Below are 15,096 nucleotides of genomic sequence, written 5' to 3' on the forward strand. Positions count from 1 at the left end.
TTTTTTCGACATTCCGACAGAAATGGTTAATTTTCTTTAAAAAATTATATGCATTGGTTCGATTTTTGTAAATGAAAAAGTAGCTAAATGATGCATAAACAAGCTCACGAAAACCGCATCTCGATATCTTGAGATATTACCGGGTGTCCACTCTCAAAGTCGAACATAGGGAATTAATATGTGTATTCAATTCGTAGTCTTTTGGCAATTATTTCTATAATACACCAATATAGTATGTTAGCAATAAAGGCTTCGAACGATTTTTATTAAAAATACACAAAAATACTAGTAAGGAAAAACAAATTAAAGTAAATATTCAAATAACCCCCCGTTTTGAGCTAAGCAATATCCCAGTCGGTTGTAAAAACTATTTCGCACATTCGCTAACTCCCTGTTAGTAATTAACGCGCATTCAGTAACTATAGCTTCTCTCAAAGAATTAATATCTGGGTGGCGTCTTTTATAAATTTTACTTTTAAGGTGTCCCCACAAGAAGAAGTCGCAAGGTGCCAAATCTGGAGATCTGGCTGGCCAATTTATGGTACCACTTCTACCAATCCAATGATTTGGAAATGAATTATTTAAAAAATGTCTAACGTTTAAACCAAAATGCGCAGGACAGCCGTCTTGTTGGAACCAGATCTCCTGATTTTCTCTTGCAACGTCTTCCAATGCGGGTCCTACCTTTGTTACCAAAAGATCTAAATAGGTTTCTGAATTTAAGTTTCCTTCAATTTCAAATGGGCCGATAATATTATGATTAAAAATCCCAGCCCAGATATTAATTTTTTGAGGATACTGAGTTCTGGTTGAAATATTAAGCCTAGGGTTTTCCTGAGCCCAATGACGTGTGTTTTGAACATTGGGTTCATTATTGAGGGTAAAGGTACACTCGTCTGTGAAGCATATCGACGATAGAAAGCGGCGATCGTTGTTAGCGCGCTCTTGTATCTCATAACAAAATGCACTCCTACTTTCTTCGTCAACATAAAAAATCTCTTGATGACATTGTGGTTTATAAGGGTGATATTTGTATTTCTTTAATATCATCCATACCCGCGACTTACATAAACCAGTTTCATGGGAAATTTGCCTCAAACTGTACGTTGGGTCTGCATTTATCATCGCCAAAACTTGCTCTTCTGTGCGGTCATCCCCTTGTCGATATCCTATGATATGATGTCATTTTAGAACATGTTTTAAAATAAAATTTGTAATGCTCACCACCCCTACTTTCTGATTCTACTGAAATATTTGCCTGATTTTCAAATTTTTCTACATATTTTTGTATGGTACTTGCTGATGGTATCGGTCTCGTATTAAACGCAACGGCAAACAAATCTCGAACTCTTCGCAAACTAACACCGCTATAAAAGGTTTTTACCATAAAAACTCTTTCTTCGTTGGTATAATTATTCATCTTTCCGTAAATTCAGTTTCACAAAAGCGTAAACGTCAAATTTTTATTGATAAACAAACTGTTTCAAGCCTACTATGTTTTGGAAAATACTGTCGAATTTTTAATCAAAACGATTTAAAATTTTTCATTACAATTTCAATTTTTAGTCTTGTTGTTAGTATCAGTGGATGCGCAATAATTTTCTCTTTCCAATGATACCATTACCTTTTCTGTAGAATAAGTTGGCGAGCAGAAATCCGCAAAAACGTTCAACTCCATGTTAAATCCCTATGTTCGAGTTTGAGNGATATATATGTATAGATAGATATACAGTGTGGTGACTTGCGTCGCGCATCATAGGGATTTCAATGTAAAATTCATAACATGCCATTATTGGCTCCCCAAATTATTTTAGAGCAAAAATGTATTAAGATTTTTTATAGACAACAATTTTTTACGTCAATCAACCGCGTTAGTTTTCAATTTTTTACATAATGAAGACAGAAAATTGGGAAAATAACCCCCGCATCTTTTTCAATAATCTGTGATGCCATGGAATTTTATAATACAAAAACTACAATATCCGTCATGCCATGGAATGTCTGCTATAAAACAAATCAAATTCTATCAAAAAGTATTATATTTAGAACAGCGAATTCAACATAAAGAAAGATCAAATTACTAAAAATGGTTTCCTAACATAACAATTTACAATAAATGTTCGAATAAGTCACCATTAACTGCAAGACAGTAACCAAGTCGATCATAAAATCCATTTCGAACTGCTGCTAATTGATACCTAACTGGATATCTTTTTGTTTTAGAAAATTCCATGGCATCGCAGATTATTGAAAAAGATGCGGGTTTTATTTTTCCAATTTTCCGTCTTTATTATGTAAAAAATTGAAAACTAATAGGGTTTATTGACGTAAAAAAATTTTTTCTACAAAAAACCTTAATACATTTTTGCTCTAAAATAATTTGGGGAGCCAATAATCGCATGTTATGAATTTTACATTGAAATCCCTATGATGCGTGACGCAAGTCACCACCCTGTATATCGTGATGGTCAGCATTTCGAGCATTTACGGCGACATTAAAAGCTTCCTTTTTTAAATCGATCCTCCTTAGGGTCACAAATTATATAATAAAAATAATTTCGGAAAAATTTTATCTTAAAAAAAATAAAAATTTGAGGGTATAAAATTTTCTTTGGCTTAAATTTTAGGTTAGGAACAAGATATCGAGATGCGGTTTTCGCGAGCTTGTTTAGGCATCATTTTGCTAATTTTTCAAGAAAAAAAATCAAACCAACGCATTTAATTTTTTTTAGAAAATTATCCATTCTTGTCGGAATGTCGAGAAAAGCCCTCAAGCGGCGATATGTTTTAATATTTGTATCCGAAGAATAACTCTTTTCAGTTAACCCGAGTTTGTTAAAATCGGGTCAGCCGTTTCGAAGATACAGGGTGTTCTTTACGGAAACCTTTGAATACTCACCACCACTTTATTTTTAGAGATACAAGCAAAATTGTCACACAAAAAAGGTTCAGATTATCGTCGACTTTAAAGACCGGGCATTTTTTGTTAGGTTAATATAGCGGAATACCAGAAACATAACTTTTTAGATTCCAGATTGCAGTTACGCCCCCTAGCGGCCATTTCAGAAACTTAAAAATATTTTCCAGGTTTTTCTCGTGGCCGTTTTAGTAATAACTTTTTTTACCGCAAGCATCTACAATGGACAGGTTCCCAGATACAGTACCTCGCATTCTTATTTGGTCACCCTGTACATATGCTATTTTAATTAGAAAATAATGTCGAATGAAAGCGCAACTGTGCAAAAACAAGAAAACATATATTATTATGGGGCATAGTAGCACGCCATGCTGCCTCTGAGGCAAAAGAAACTAACCAAACCAAAATTCGCAGAGATCTGGATCTTACGAAAGATTTAAAGATGCGCTTAAAAATGATATGCAACAAAAATGGAGCACGTCGAAATAATAAACTAAGACTAGGAAAAGAAAACATAAATAAATGGAAGCCACCAGGAATTTTCAATCGAAAGGAGAGCAGTATAGTGCACCGGTTAAGAATAGATACAATACTGACATTTTCCGCAATAACTTTAGGACCTAAATCAGTCTTGGCCTCCATTGCGACAAAAAATGCACAAAGTAAGTCTATTAATGTTTATAGAGCCTAATTATAACTATAATTGTTCAAAACTTACGATTAATAGCATGCTTGCACGCACCACGTGCTCACCCCACTAAAAAGTTTACGTACGCAGAGAATTATTAACTTAAACGAAAGCCGAACCAAAGTATACATGAAAAACCGTAAACGAAACAATAATATATAATATATAACTAGATAGGTCCTTACGGACCTATCGGCGCCGTTTAATTAACGTACGCCTTTTTTTGTTGTTTACCGTATAGAATGTTTTTTAATTTTTTTTTTTTAATTTATTATTTTTTTTTAAAATTATTTTATTATTTTTTTGTTTCTTTATGTGGTTTACCGTTTGTCAATTTTTTTAAAATTTTTTTTTTATTTTTTTATTTTTTTTATTTTTTTTGTTATTCTTTTGCTTAATGGTTGTTACAATTTTTTAAAACGGGAAAAGAAATTTGATTCGGTTCAAAAAAGCATCGATATGTCAATGGTCAATCTCATTACATAGGTTGGTAAAAATGCTTCGCATTTCAAGACTGCGCTAGAGTGAGTATATTTTGCACATATATCGCCAAAAAGAGGGGTATTATACGTTTGTGTATTAATTTTTGGAGATGTAATCTATGTTCGGCGCAATACGATTTTTGCACAATTTAATTAGATGAACCTACCTACCGCGCACTTTTCATTTTACCACACTACTGCAAGAAATAGTGTAAAATGATTTATGTTTTTCGTTTGTCAGATGTCAACACGCACTATGAGGTTTGAACAAAGACAATTTCTCAGTTTCCGTTTTGGTTTGGTAAGAAAATGCTATTAAGCAGACTGAATTGATATTTTTATGAATTTGTGAGGAATATTGTTTATGAAGACATCACCTATACAAAGTGACTTTTTTGAAAATTTCTATTCAACTTGTTGCATCCAGATCTGCACATAATTCACATAAGATTTTAAATACTGTTATCACTTTTTGGTTTTGATGAAACATACGTTCGGCTCCGGCGGCTTCGCCGCCTCGCCTCACTCTGATTTGTCGCGGTCCATAGCTCGGCTTCGCCTCGCACTGATCACTGTTGCACAAAGACAATTTCTTAGTTTCAGTTTTGGTAATGTAAGAACATAATATTGAGCAGACTGAATTGATAATTTTTTTGAATTTGGGAAGAATATTTTTGTTTTTTTGAAACATCACCTATATTAAATGCCTTTTTTTGAAAATTTCTATTCAGCTTGTTCAATCCAAATTTGCACATAAGATTTTTTAATTTTTATTATCATTTTTTGGGTTTGATGACAAATACGCTCGGCTCCGGCCGCCTCGCCTCGCTCTGATTTGTAACGGCCCATAGCTCGGCTTCGCCTCGCACTGTTCACTGTTCTACAAAGACAATTATTCAGTTTCAGTGTTGGTGTGGTAAGAAAATGATATTGATCAGACTGATTGGACATTTTTTTTTTTAATTTATGAGGAATATTTTTGTTTTTTGGAAACATCGCTACGGTTATAAAGAATTTTTGTTTGAATTTGTATTTCGAAAAAAGTTAAAAAAAATAGCTTAAATCTACAAATAACCTAATGTCCACCGGTGCTTGGTGTCACATTCGATTTAGCTTCATTTATAAATTTTTGTTTAAATTTGTCTTTTAAAAAGTTAAAAAAAAATTTCTTAATTCTACAAATAACCTAATATCCACCGCTGCTTGGTGTCACATTCGATTTAGCTTCATTTATAATTTTTGTTTGAATTTGTCTTTCAAAAAAGTTTAAAAAAATTTTTAAAAATCTACAAATAACCTAACGTCCCAAACTGTTTGGTGCCACACTCTTCATATTCAGTTTTTTTTAAATTTGTATTTTAAAGAAGTATATATAAAATATGTAGGTATAAAAAAGCCTCGCGAGATACAAAGAAACTTTTTTTTAAAATTTCGATTTAACCTGTAGAAAGTATATCGGGCCGAAACTAATATCAGCGAAACAGTATTTTGTTATTCGTTTTCGCAAGGATCTCCGTTTTTTTATTAGGTTTAGATGAATGACGGGGAAAGGTGGGCGCGTGTAGGGCCGTAAGTAAGCGTCGTTTGCCGCCGCGAACGGGGAGAGGCGGGTCTACGGGAGAGCCCTCGTTAAGCCCAACTCGCCTTCGGCTCGCTCGACATTGATGGAGGAAAAATGCGAGCCGTTTTCGTCGCGAGAACGGCGAGCTCGAGAATTTTTGTTTGAATTTGTATTTCGAAAAAAGTTAAAAAAAATAGCTTAAATCTACAAATAACCTAATATCCACCGGTGCTTGGTGTCACATTCGATTTAGCTTCATTTATAATTTTTGTTTAAATTTGTTTTTCAAAAAAGTTAAAAAAAAATTAAAATTTTTTTTAATTTACAAATAACCTAATGTCCCAAGCTGTTTGGTGCCACACTGTAGCTTCATTTTCAGTTTTTGTTTGAATTTGTATTTTAAAAAAGTTAAAAAAAATTTCTTAAATCTATAAATAACCTAATGCCCCAAGCTAAGGGAGGGCCAAAGTGATGCCGAACTCGCCTTCGGCTCGCTCGGCATTGGTATACGAGGCGCGTGTGTTAAGAATCGAAAGTCTTCGGTTATTTTACTTAGTTGGGGAAGGGTTATTAAGAATTTTTATTTCGGATACAGTTAAAAAATAATCTTAAACATACAAATAACCTAATGTGCAAAGCTGTTTGGTGTCACATTTTGTTTAGCTTCATTTATAATTGTTGTTTGAATTTGTATTACGAAAAAAGTTAAAAAAAATTTCTTCAACATACAAATAACCTAATGTCCAACGCATTTCAAGTCTACGCTAGAGTGAGCATATTTCGCATTAATACCGTCAAAATTACATATTATATATGAACGCATCTATTTACAAATTGGAGAGTAAAAAAAATTCGAAATTTGATTTTACATTTATTATGATTTAGGTATTTAAAGAAAAATTTACATTTCAAATATTGATTAATAATTATCTTCGCAGGTGAGAATTCTTCGTAAGGTCGCGGTCGTCTGTTTAGGTGGAACTGAAAAATAGAACAAAATAATTAAATGTACAAACATTATTTTTCTATACCTGTCCATTTTTGATAGTACCTATTCTGTTGCGCAGAATTTTATTCGTGAAGAGCGAATCTATAAATTGAAAAAAATGTATTAATATTGATCGTTAACAATTCGTGAATGCGAAATCGTTTTTCTAAGAAACATCGGTACACAATTTTTAGTGAAGCTTGAAAAAAATTTAAATGATTTCGCATTTACGTAAAATTATCAAAAAAATATATTCCTTGCGTTACGAAGATAGAGACTGATATTGTAGACGGTGGTACCTTCGATGATAAGAACGGACCTAAAAAACTCAAACAAAAAATGAATTAACATGGAATGGTTTACCTTACAAAAATTAAAATCTGTATCAGTTTAAATTCACAAATGTGAATAAAATAAGATAAAGCATTTGGTGTATGAAAATGCGATAAAAAATTTAAAAAGATTATCGAAAACGGTTCGTTAGTAATGTATTTTTCATATCTTGAGAATCGCACCAATGCGTTTCGACAATTAGCAAGCAAAAAAGGGAAAAAAATGTTAGATTTTAGCCTCGGGGTTTTTTGATAACACAACCTTGAGTAAAAATCTAGTACTTTTTCCCTTGTATAATTATATTCTTACCTTTTCCAATTTTTTCCACGATGGCAGATATTTGGAGTCAGAAGCCCTGAGAAGTTGAAGAAAGTCCGCATCACCCGTCTTTCACACAAATTAAAAAAATTATGTTTTTTTTTTTTTACCAGAACCGAGATCCACACGTTCTACATCATTTGGCCGGCAGGGAACATTGTTGACTGACATCGAGTACTCGAAGCTAAAAGAATAGTTTTCGTTAATCAGAATAAATCATATTATACTACCTAGTCTTCGAATTTTGGCATCTATGTAAACTCAATGCCGCTCCTTTCAATTTTCTTCGGGGGCCTCATAATTGATGTCGAAGGTAACCTTGAAAATCTTTTAACAAAAGTGTTTTTTTCAGTTTCACATAGCGTATTATACTAGGGATTTGTCACTTACAATATAAAATGAACGATAAAAAAATGAGTAAAATTCCCACGATTGATCGAATCCCACGAAAGATCGAAATTCCACGAGGTGGAAGAATTTCTTCGAAATCTACAAAAATACGTGTCGCCATAAATTGAATCGTATACCGTAATTCATTTACCAATAAAATATACAATTAAAAACGATATAAATGGGCCGATGGACGTAAATGAAAAATCTTGAACACCTTCTCAAAGACGAAACGTGATCGCAATGGATGCCCTGGAATTACAGTGTTGCCAACCTAACTAAAACACCAATTATGGTAAAACTTTCATGGAAAAATGGCACAATGATGTTGTATAATGGTATACCATGTGCAATCTTATACAGGGTGCTAAAGTTAAGACGTTTTAGCTAAATGAAAAGTAACTTTAATACGGTGCTCTTATAAAGGGTTTTGTGTTCAAATTTTAGGCAACACATCATGCAATGGCTGTTTAGGAGCGTGCAAACGATCGCTCACACGCACACGAAGGGCTTATTCTTATGCTACCGTTACATCTATGTAGATCACTGTAGTTGCGAATCCACACAATGTAATCGTGTTTTGTCAACCAAACAAACAGTAAACAACTGAAAAAACTAAACTTGCTTTGGCAATGCTTTGGCGTACAAGAGAAGAGTGGATCAGGACTCGGCAGTCGGCACTCGGCAGTGGCTGTGGCGCACCGCTGCCCGCATTTACTTAAATTTGCACCACCTGTCTCCACTTAAAAATTAATATCCACTTAAATCTCTTAAAAATGTTACAAAAAATGGTACAATTTTGTGAAATGGTACAATTATGCGTACCTCTTGCATTACAATGGAAACTGGTACACATACTTCGATAATGGCGCATGTACCATTATAATGGTACGGTTGGCAACACTGCCTGGAAATGAAGTGGCGCCACCGTCCTACATCGTACGCTTAGAGAAGGAAAGAGTAGTCTAAGATCGTACGTCGGTTAACGTGCGTTCGGTAATCTTCGTCGCTTAATGCGGTAGAAAAACAAAACGAATCGGACAATAAATTTCCAATTTATTTTTACAATAGAATTTGTAGAAAATGGGGTGAGTAGAGCGAAACAAAATAAAATCACCGGTATCATACCGAAAAAACCATATTGGACACAATTTTAGCTAGTCCTTCGGTCCTTCCTTTATTATTATAAAAGTTTGAAATACAGTTTAAGAAGTTTAAGAAATGGGAACGTTAAATTGTGGGATTTTTTTAAGAAATGTAAACGTTTTCTTTTTATTATGGAGACACCACTAATCTCTATTTAATTTTTATTGAGATCAGTGGAAGACACGCAGTCTGCCATTTTATAATACAAAAGGTGTGTGTTTGTGTGTTTCCTTTCTAATTTTTATTAATAATCGTGGTAAGTATTTTTTGAATCACCTTAACGATTGATAGTAACTTATTATATTTATCAACATTTGTAGTGATGGAATTTTATTTGGGAGACAGTATATTAAGAAGGATGTTGGCAACGGTGTGCAAACGGAAAGTTCGGTGGATGCACGGCAAGCGTTTGGTGGATTTATGTATCGGGGGCCAAACTATAACGCAATTAAGACGAAGAATCGAGAGGTCGCGTAATGCAGCTTCTAAATGGTTTGTGCCACGGAATGTTCCTCTGGTTATTTTGATTGGTACGAACGATATTTCAAGAGGCGTAAAGGCTTCCGTTGCCATTAGAAATTTGAAGGGGTTATTACGTACCTTAAGGAAATGGACGTTACAATATCGAGCCCTGCTGTGCACCGTTCCTCCCATGATCCGTACTGGGCAAAGCGTACAAATCGAATTGTCCCAATACAATGCGGCGATTAGAGATATATGCTCTAATCGCCGTGATGTTTTTAAACTTATCGATTTGTACGCCTTGTTTCAGTGCGAGAATGTGGAACGTATATTCGAACGGTAAGTTTCATATATGATATTTTGTATGTGGTATTAATTTGGAAAATTTCAGTGATGGTATACATCCGAACGCAGCAGGGTTGAAAAAAATATACCGTGCCATTCGAAGTAAGTTGAGTGCGTATATGAGTTATAATTGAAAATAAAATATTTATTTTTATTGTAGGTACGTAATAATCGTTTCAGATTTATGATGGCAATTGAAGACGATTCGCCTTTTGAAATACGTTATACAGGGTTATTACAAATAATGTTGATAATTGCAAGCGTGCATTAATCTAGTTTTATTTATCATACAAAGAAATAAGATAGATACATTCTTAGGAAAAATATTTAGTATATTATAAACATACCAATCCATTTTTATTTTCAATCGAAATCGATAACATCATCTATCTGTAATAATCCTGTATTATCAAATCATTTAGTTTCTGCTTATTCGTTCTTCCGATTCTTCTTTTTAATTGAGTCGAATTGCTGTGCATTCGCCTGTCAAAGTATTGCATGGCATGCCGTTGTTAACATCAGGTAAAAAAAGAAGGTACCTACTTTTTTCATTTGTAGTAATTTTCATTTTTTTTTGTAGATTCATCACCTAACTAATTTCAACCGTCTCGCTTCAAATACTTAAGTTAGCGCTTTTACCCGGTGACAGATTACGCAAATGACATTCTGTTGGAAAGATTTCAATTTGCATCCTTAAGTATACAAGAAGGAAGTGTATAAGTGTTGCTTTTTCTATGTAATTTTTATTGCAAAATAATATTGACTTTACATGTTTGTACAATTGTATAACATTTTTTGTTCCACGTCTGTCATCCAGGCATGTAGTAACTTTTCATTTACCTATCTCAATGTCGAACAAACGCTTTAAAAAATTCTTCATTTTATAACATGTGATTTTTATTAATATCTGTATTACTAACTTAAAGCTATTGTTGCTAAATGTAATTAATTTATCATTATTTTCATATGTTGTTGATGCTGTTGTAAATATAATTTTCCGCATCATTTATGTAGCCTCACGACAAAATTATTTTTATTTTTGGGTATTTGATTTTTATTAATATCTGTATTACTAACTTAAAGCTATTGTTGCTAAATGTAATTAATTTATCATTATTTTCATATGTTGTTGATGCTGTTGTAAATATAATTTTCCGCATCATTTATGTAGCCTCACGACAAAATTATTTTTATTTTTGGGTATTTGATTTTTATTAATATCTGTATTACTAACTTAAAGCTATTGTTGCTAAATGTAATTAATTTATCATTATTTTCATATGTTGTTGATGCTGTTGTAAATATAATTTTCCGCATCATTTATGTAGCCTCACGACAAAATTATTTTTATTTTTGGGTATTTGATTTTTATTAATATCTGTATTACTAACTTAAAGCTATTGTTGCTAAATGTAATTAATTTATCATTATTTTCATATGTTGTTGATGCTGTTGTAAATATAATTTTCCGCATCATTTATGTAGCCTCACGACAAAATTATTTTTATTTTTGGGTATTATTCATGTTCATTCGAATCTAATATTGCTTTGTGTAGCTTAGAGGCAAATCAATTTTATTTTTCGATCATTATGTTAACGGCAACGTTTATTTATATTGCACTCACTTGAGCTGTAGCTATATAATTTTGTTCTTTTTTTGAAAGCTTCTATGTATCTGTTGGGACAATAAATATTATTATTCAATTTGAATTTTAAAAGCGTATATATCAATATTTGAACTTTTTCGAATGTGAGATTATCAAAAATTATATTGTAGTAGGTACCTATATAATAACAAATTGTAAATTCGAATAAATTTATTTATTTATTATCCCCCTTTTGTTTTGGGTTCTCGAAAGGCATTCACCCAATTACAGAGTGACCCGCATAATACTATTTAGAGGTCTTCTGCAGAAGGTCTTAAGTTGTTTTATACTACTCCGGTATTTACCTTACGAATTAGGAAAACCTGATTCGGAACACCCGACCTCCGGTTTTATAGTACAGTGCTCTACCACTGAACCATAAAGCCGATCAAGTACATCTCCGCATAAAATCCATGGTAATTAAATTTGAAATCGGGTAACCGTTAACTTATTTTTTGAACATGAATTGTTACAACCCAAGGATCATCAACGAATTACGAGGAAGGTTTTTTAAGTTAAGTTGATCGCTATCCACATATTCATTGCGAATTTGATTTATGGATCTATATCAAATCAAAATAACATAACTTTAATTGTAGCATCGATGGATGAAGGAAGTAAGCCAGTTTTATCGTCTCGTCTACCTACGATCGACTTATTATTAAAACCAATTTACCAAAAATAGTTCGTCTCTTTACGTTTCGAGTAAGCCACCCAAATATAACGATCACACCTCATATTACAAACTTTTACAATTGCTATTAATTATCTTCTCCAGATGATGAATTAGCGTTGGCGTTATCAATATTATTAAACCAATTTGTATATTTTGTTGTAATACGCCCTGTATATAAGGTAGTATAAAATTTGTTCTTTATAAATAAAATCTTCTTTGACAAATTGTGGACTGTCTGTCTAAAGGCAAATTTTATAAAAATTTAATGCCTAACCTATAATTATTATAGTAAAATAAAAATGTACCCATGGTAATACAAAAAGCAAAGTTTGGAAACGATCGCAAAATTATTTATTCTCTTGATTATTTCGTTACGTGGTACGATTTAAAACTAACTAGAAAACTTACAGGGAAGAATTCATGTCAAATATACTTCATAAACTTTGAGCATTCTAAACTGTTGTTTCGTAGTGATATGTCTTTTTGGCATAGTATTCTCAATGCAGCGGGAGGCTAATGGAAAAGTATCTTCGTGTAGACAGTTCCATATGAACCAATAACCCATCTACCTGCCGCAGGTGACGTGACGCTTGCGGTGTAAGTTGACATTTCGCAAGTGGTTCTGTCAACAGTATGTCTAAACACCTGTCGCACTCCACCCTTCGACTTATGGATATGTCAATGAATTACTGAGTCGACGTGCCAATTGTCCACCATAGATTGCTCCGTTCTCAAACATGTTTGACGAACTGAGATCAACGGTGAATCGAGAGGTGTTTTAACGGATAGAATTGCATCTTTTTTGTAACACATTTTAAATTTAAATGTAAATGAAATAAGGACTAGGATATGGTAGTAATAATTTTTTTAGATTTGATGGTTCAATTTATGTGGCCTGTACGAGACAGATCGGGATAAAATCTCAACACGTTATATAATTTATGTATGTTTATTTATTTAAAGTAATAATTGAAATGAAATGTGAATGTATTGCCCCCTTGTGAGGGGGCATCTTGACGCGCCGATGCTGGCGGAGCCGGTGTCGGTGGAGCCGGTGGGCTGATGGTCTTCTAAAATAGAAATAAATTACTTTTTTTGTATCTCTCTGAAATTTTTGAATTTACATTTTACAGAAACAATCAATCAATCTTATAACTACCTGCTTCTGCTGACGTGTTAGTGAATTTAAAATTTATTTTTTTTAAATCTTACTTTTGCTTCTTGTCTTCCTCGACGACCACGATGTTCTCTTCGTGGCCTAGGTTCTCGTTCGCGTCCTCGCCCACGTCCCCGTCCTCGCCCACGTCCCCGCCCACGTCCACGTCCCCTCCGATTTTCAGTACGGTTCTGAGTTCTACAGAAAGAAAAATTGTAAGAAACACGTGTATAAATAGAAATGCTTGTGTAATATAAATTTGATTCTGTCGTTAACTTACACATCCGTCTTTGGGACGTCGCCGACGTTTTCGGCGTCCCGATGGACCTCCACCATCACTTCTTCGGCAACTCTAATTTCATTTTCTAAAAGAAATATACGAAAGTATTAGCTATTTTATTTTTTACAATTACAATTATGTATTACCTGACACGACAGACATTGTATTTTCTGAAAAATACAAAAAAAATATGTTAACATAATTCCTAGAAGATCAGGTTTACCATTGATTAAATGATATACCTACTTTATTAATTACAACAAATTCAGAAAAACGAATTTTGAAATATAAAAATGCAAATCGGTAGTGTTAAGTATACTTACGATCTTTATGGTTTGAAACCTGCACTTGAACTAACTCGAAAAAATAACATTTCACCCTTTAAATACTTGTAATATCTACAGGTGTTTATCTCAACATTATCTCAAATGCTGCCGAAGCGGCGGCGGCGGCATTTGTGAAGAAATTACAATATCTAATGAATTGTGCAACAGTTACCAAGAGCACGTGTTCTTTTAACCGCTAAATTATCTCTTCAAGTTTTTTTTGACACGTATTCACGTCGATAAGGAAGTGCATCTTAATTATTTTTTTTTCTTTATTCTAAAGGCCCGCTGTGACGAGAAATATTTTAGCGCAATTATAGACATCAGGTAATTAGTGTTTTATTTTATAGGTTAAGGAATAGATAAACGGTAAAATCCACTTCTATGAACAATGTCAGAATCTCTTCGAATTTTTTGAAAAATGTCAAAAAACTTCTTGCACAAATCTCTAATCATTTCTCAATTAAATTATTGGACCAAACGATCGTATTAACAAATTTTCAAAAATTTCCGGTCCCGACATTTATCTCGGCTATAAACGAAATAACCCCCTCGATCAAGGGGATTAGTTCCAATCCATCGCCTTCCGATCGGCCGTCTCCAATAGAGAAAGTAAATAGGCTAAACTTTTTCCTATTGTACCTAAGTGAAAAACGTTTTAAAAATTATTAAAAGAAAATTGGTAAACATCGCGGACGCTAACGGGTTTTTTTTTTTACCAAAAAATTTCCCAGAGCGGTGCGTACGATAGCTAATAATTCCGAGCTAATATTTCCCATTGAACGTTCCCGTCTGCGTCTGTTTAAAAAAAATATTATACCGGAAAAACTACGCGTCCTATACGACAGCCTTAACTATTAAAAAAACTTCTCTCAGCGGCACTTCAAATTTTCAAGAATATGCCCAAATGCAATTCGCCTACATATAATTAAATCTCAGCAGCAACTTTCCCATTGTAACATTGATTATGATTATAATTTATCAAAAAATTTGTCAAAAAAAACGTCGCGCGCGCATCGGGTTCGTATTACGGCGCCATCCGTCAAGTTGAAAGTCCTGAACTTGACTTACACACTAAGCTACATCGGGACTTACATTTAACACTTCTTTTAAACCACTATAGATACGGACGAGAATACGCTAAATTAGCAATTATCTTAAACGCAACTTTATTTACTCCACACTCTTATCAAGCATTTGAAGTTTATAATAGTCAATTTACGAACACTTACCGTCATTTTTAATTACGTTAATTTCCTTTAAAAAAACACTTCTTAAAAAACTTGACGGAATCCGTTTGACAAGTTAACCGACACGGTAAACTTTATACACTTATTTTGCGAACAACAAATCGATCACGCACTCGTTCCGAACCGATGTTA

At 33.4% G+C, this 15,096-nt stretch overlaps 3 protein-coding genes and 1 long non-coding RNA gene across 6 annotated transcripts; 1 reads left to right on the forward strand and 3 right to left on the reverse strand.

Moving 5' to 3' along the window:
- Positions 1 to 248: 248 nt before the first annotated feature.
- LOC116169638 lies at positions 249 to 1,698 on the reverse strand. Its single transcript, XM_031485784.1, has 2 exons — positions 1,225 to 1,698; positions 249 to 1,169 (listed from the first exon to the last, which is right to left on the reverse strand). The coding sequence occupies exons 1-2, from the start codon at positions 1,418 to 1,420 to the stop codon at positions 304 to 306; spliced, it is 1,062 nt and encodes a 353-aa protein (XP_031341644.1). The 5' UTR covers positions 1,421 to 1,698; the 3' UTR covers positions 249 to 303.
- Positions 1,699 to 6,502: 4,804 nt separating this feature from the next.
- Positions 6,503 to 7,194, reverse strand: LOC116169673. The gene is made up of 2 exons (XR_004145027.1): positions 6,680 to 7,194; positions 6,503 to 6,629 (listed from the first exon to the last, which is right to left on the reverse strand). It is a non-coding gene; the product is annotated as an uncharacterized LOC116169673 (long non-coding RNA).
- Positions 7,195 to 8,926: 1,732 nt separating this feature from the next.
- LOC116169648 lies at positions 8,927 to 10,316 on the forward strand. Of its 3 annotated transcripts, none has more exons than XR_004145023.1 (4): positions 8,927 to 9,624; positions 9,677 to 9,732; positions 9,791 to 10,152; positions 10,211 to 10,306. XR_004145023.1 is itself a non-coding variant. In XM_031485807.1 (4 exons), the coding sequence occupies exons 2-4, from the start codon at positions 9,146 to 9,148 to the stop codon at positions 9,796 to 9,798; spliced, it is 543 nt and encodes a 180-aa protein (XP_031341667.1). In that variant the 5' UTR covers positions 8,927 to 9,079; positions 9,144 to 9,145; the 3' UTR covers positions 9,799 to 10,316. The 3 variants fall into 3 exon arrangements, 2 of the variants coding, with proteins under 2 accessions (XP_031341667.1, XP_031341654.1); XM_031485807.1 differs by having other exon boundaries at positions 8,927 to 9,079; positions 9,144 to 9,624; positions 9,791 to 10,316; XM_031485794.1 differs by having other exon boundaries at positions 9,791 to 10,316.
- Positions 10,317 to 12,888: 2,572 nt separating this feature from the next.
- On the reverse strand, positions 12,889 to 13,822 carry LOC116169663 (transcription regulatory protein SNF2-like). Its single transcript, XM_031485813.1, has 4 exons — positions 13,535 to 13,822; positions 13,389 to 13,473; positions 13,165 to 13,306; positions 12,889 to 13,022 (listed from the first exon to the last, which is right to left on the reverse strand). Exons 1-4 carry the CDS (start codon positions 13,548 to 13,550, stop codon positions 12,906 to 12,908), a joined length of 360 nt encoding a protein of 119 aa, XP_031341673.1. The 5' UTR covers positions 13,551 to 13,822; the 3' UTR covers positions 12,889 to 12,905.
- Positions 13,823 to 15,096: the final 1,274 nt, after the last annotated feature.

The sequence above is a fragment of the Photinus pyralis genome, unplaced genomic scaffold (assembly GCF_008802855.1).
Source record: "Photinus pyralis isolate 1611_PpyrPB1 unplaced genomic scaffold, Ppyr1.3 Ppyr1.4_LG1, whole genome shotgun sequence".
Taxonomy (NCBI): Eukaryota; Metazoa; Arthropoda; class Insecta; order Coleoptera; family Lampyridae; genus Photinus; species Photinus pyralis.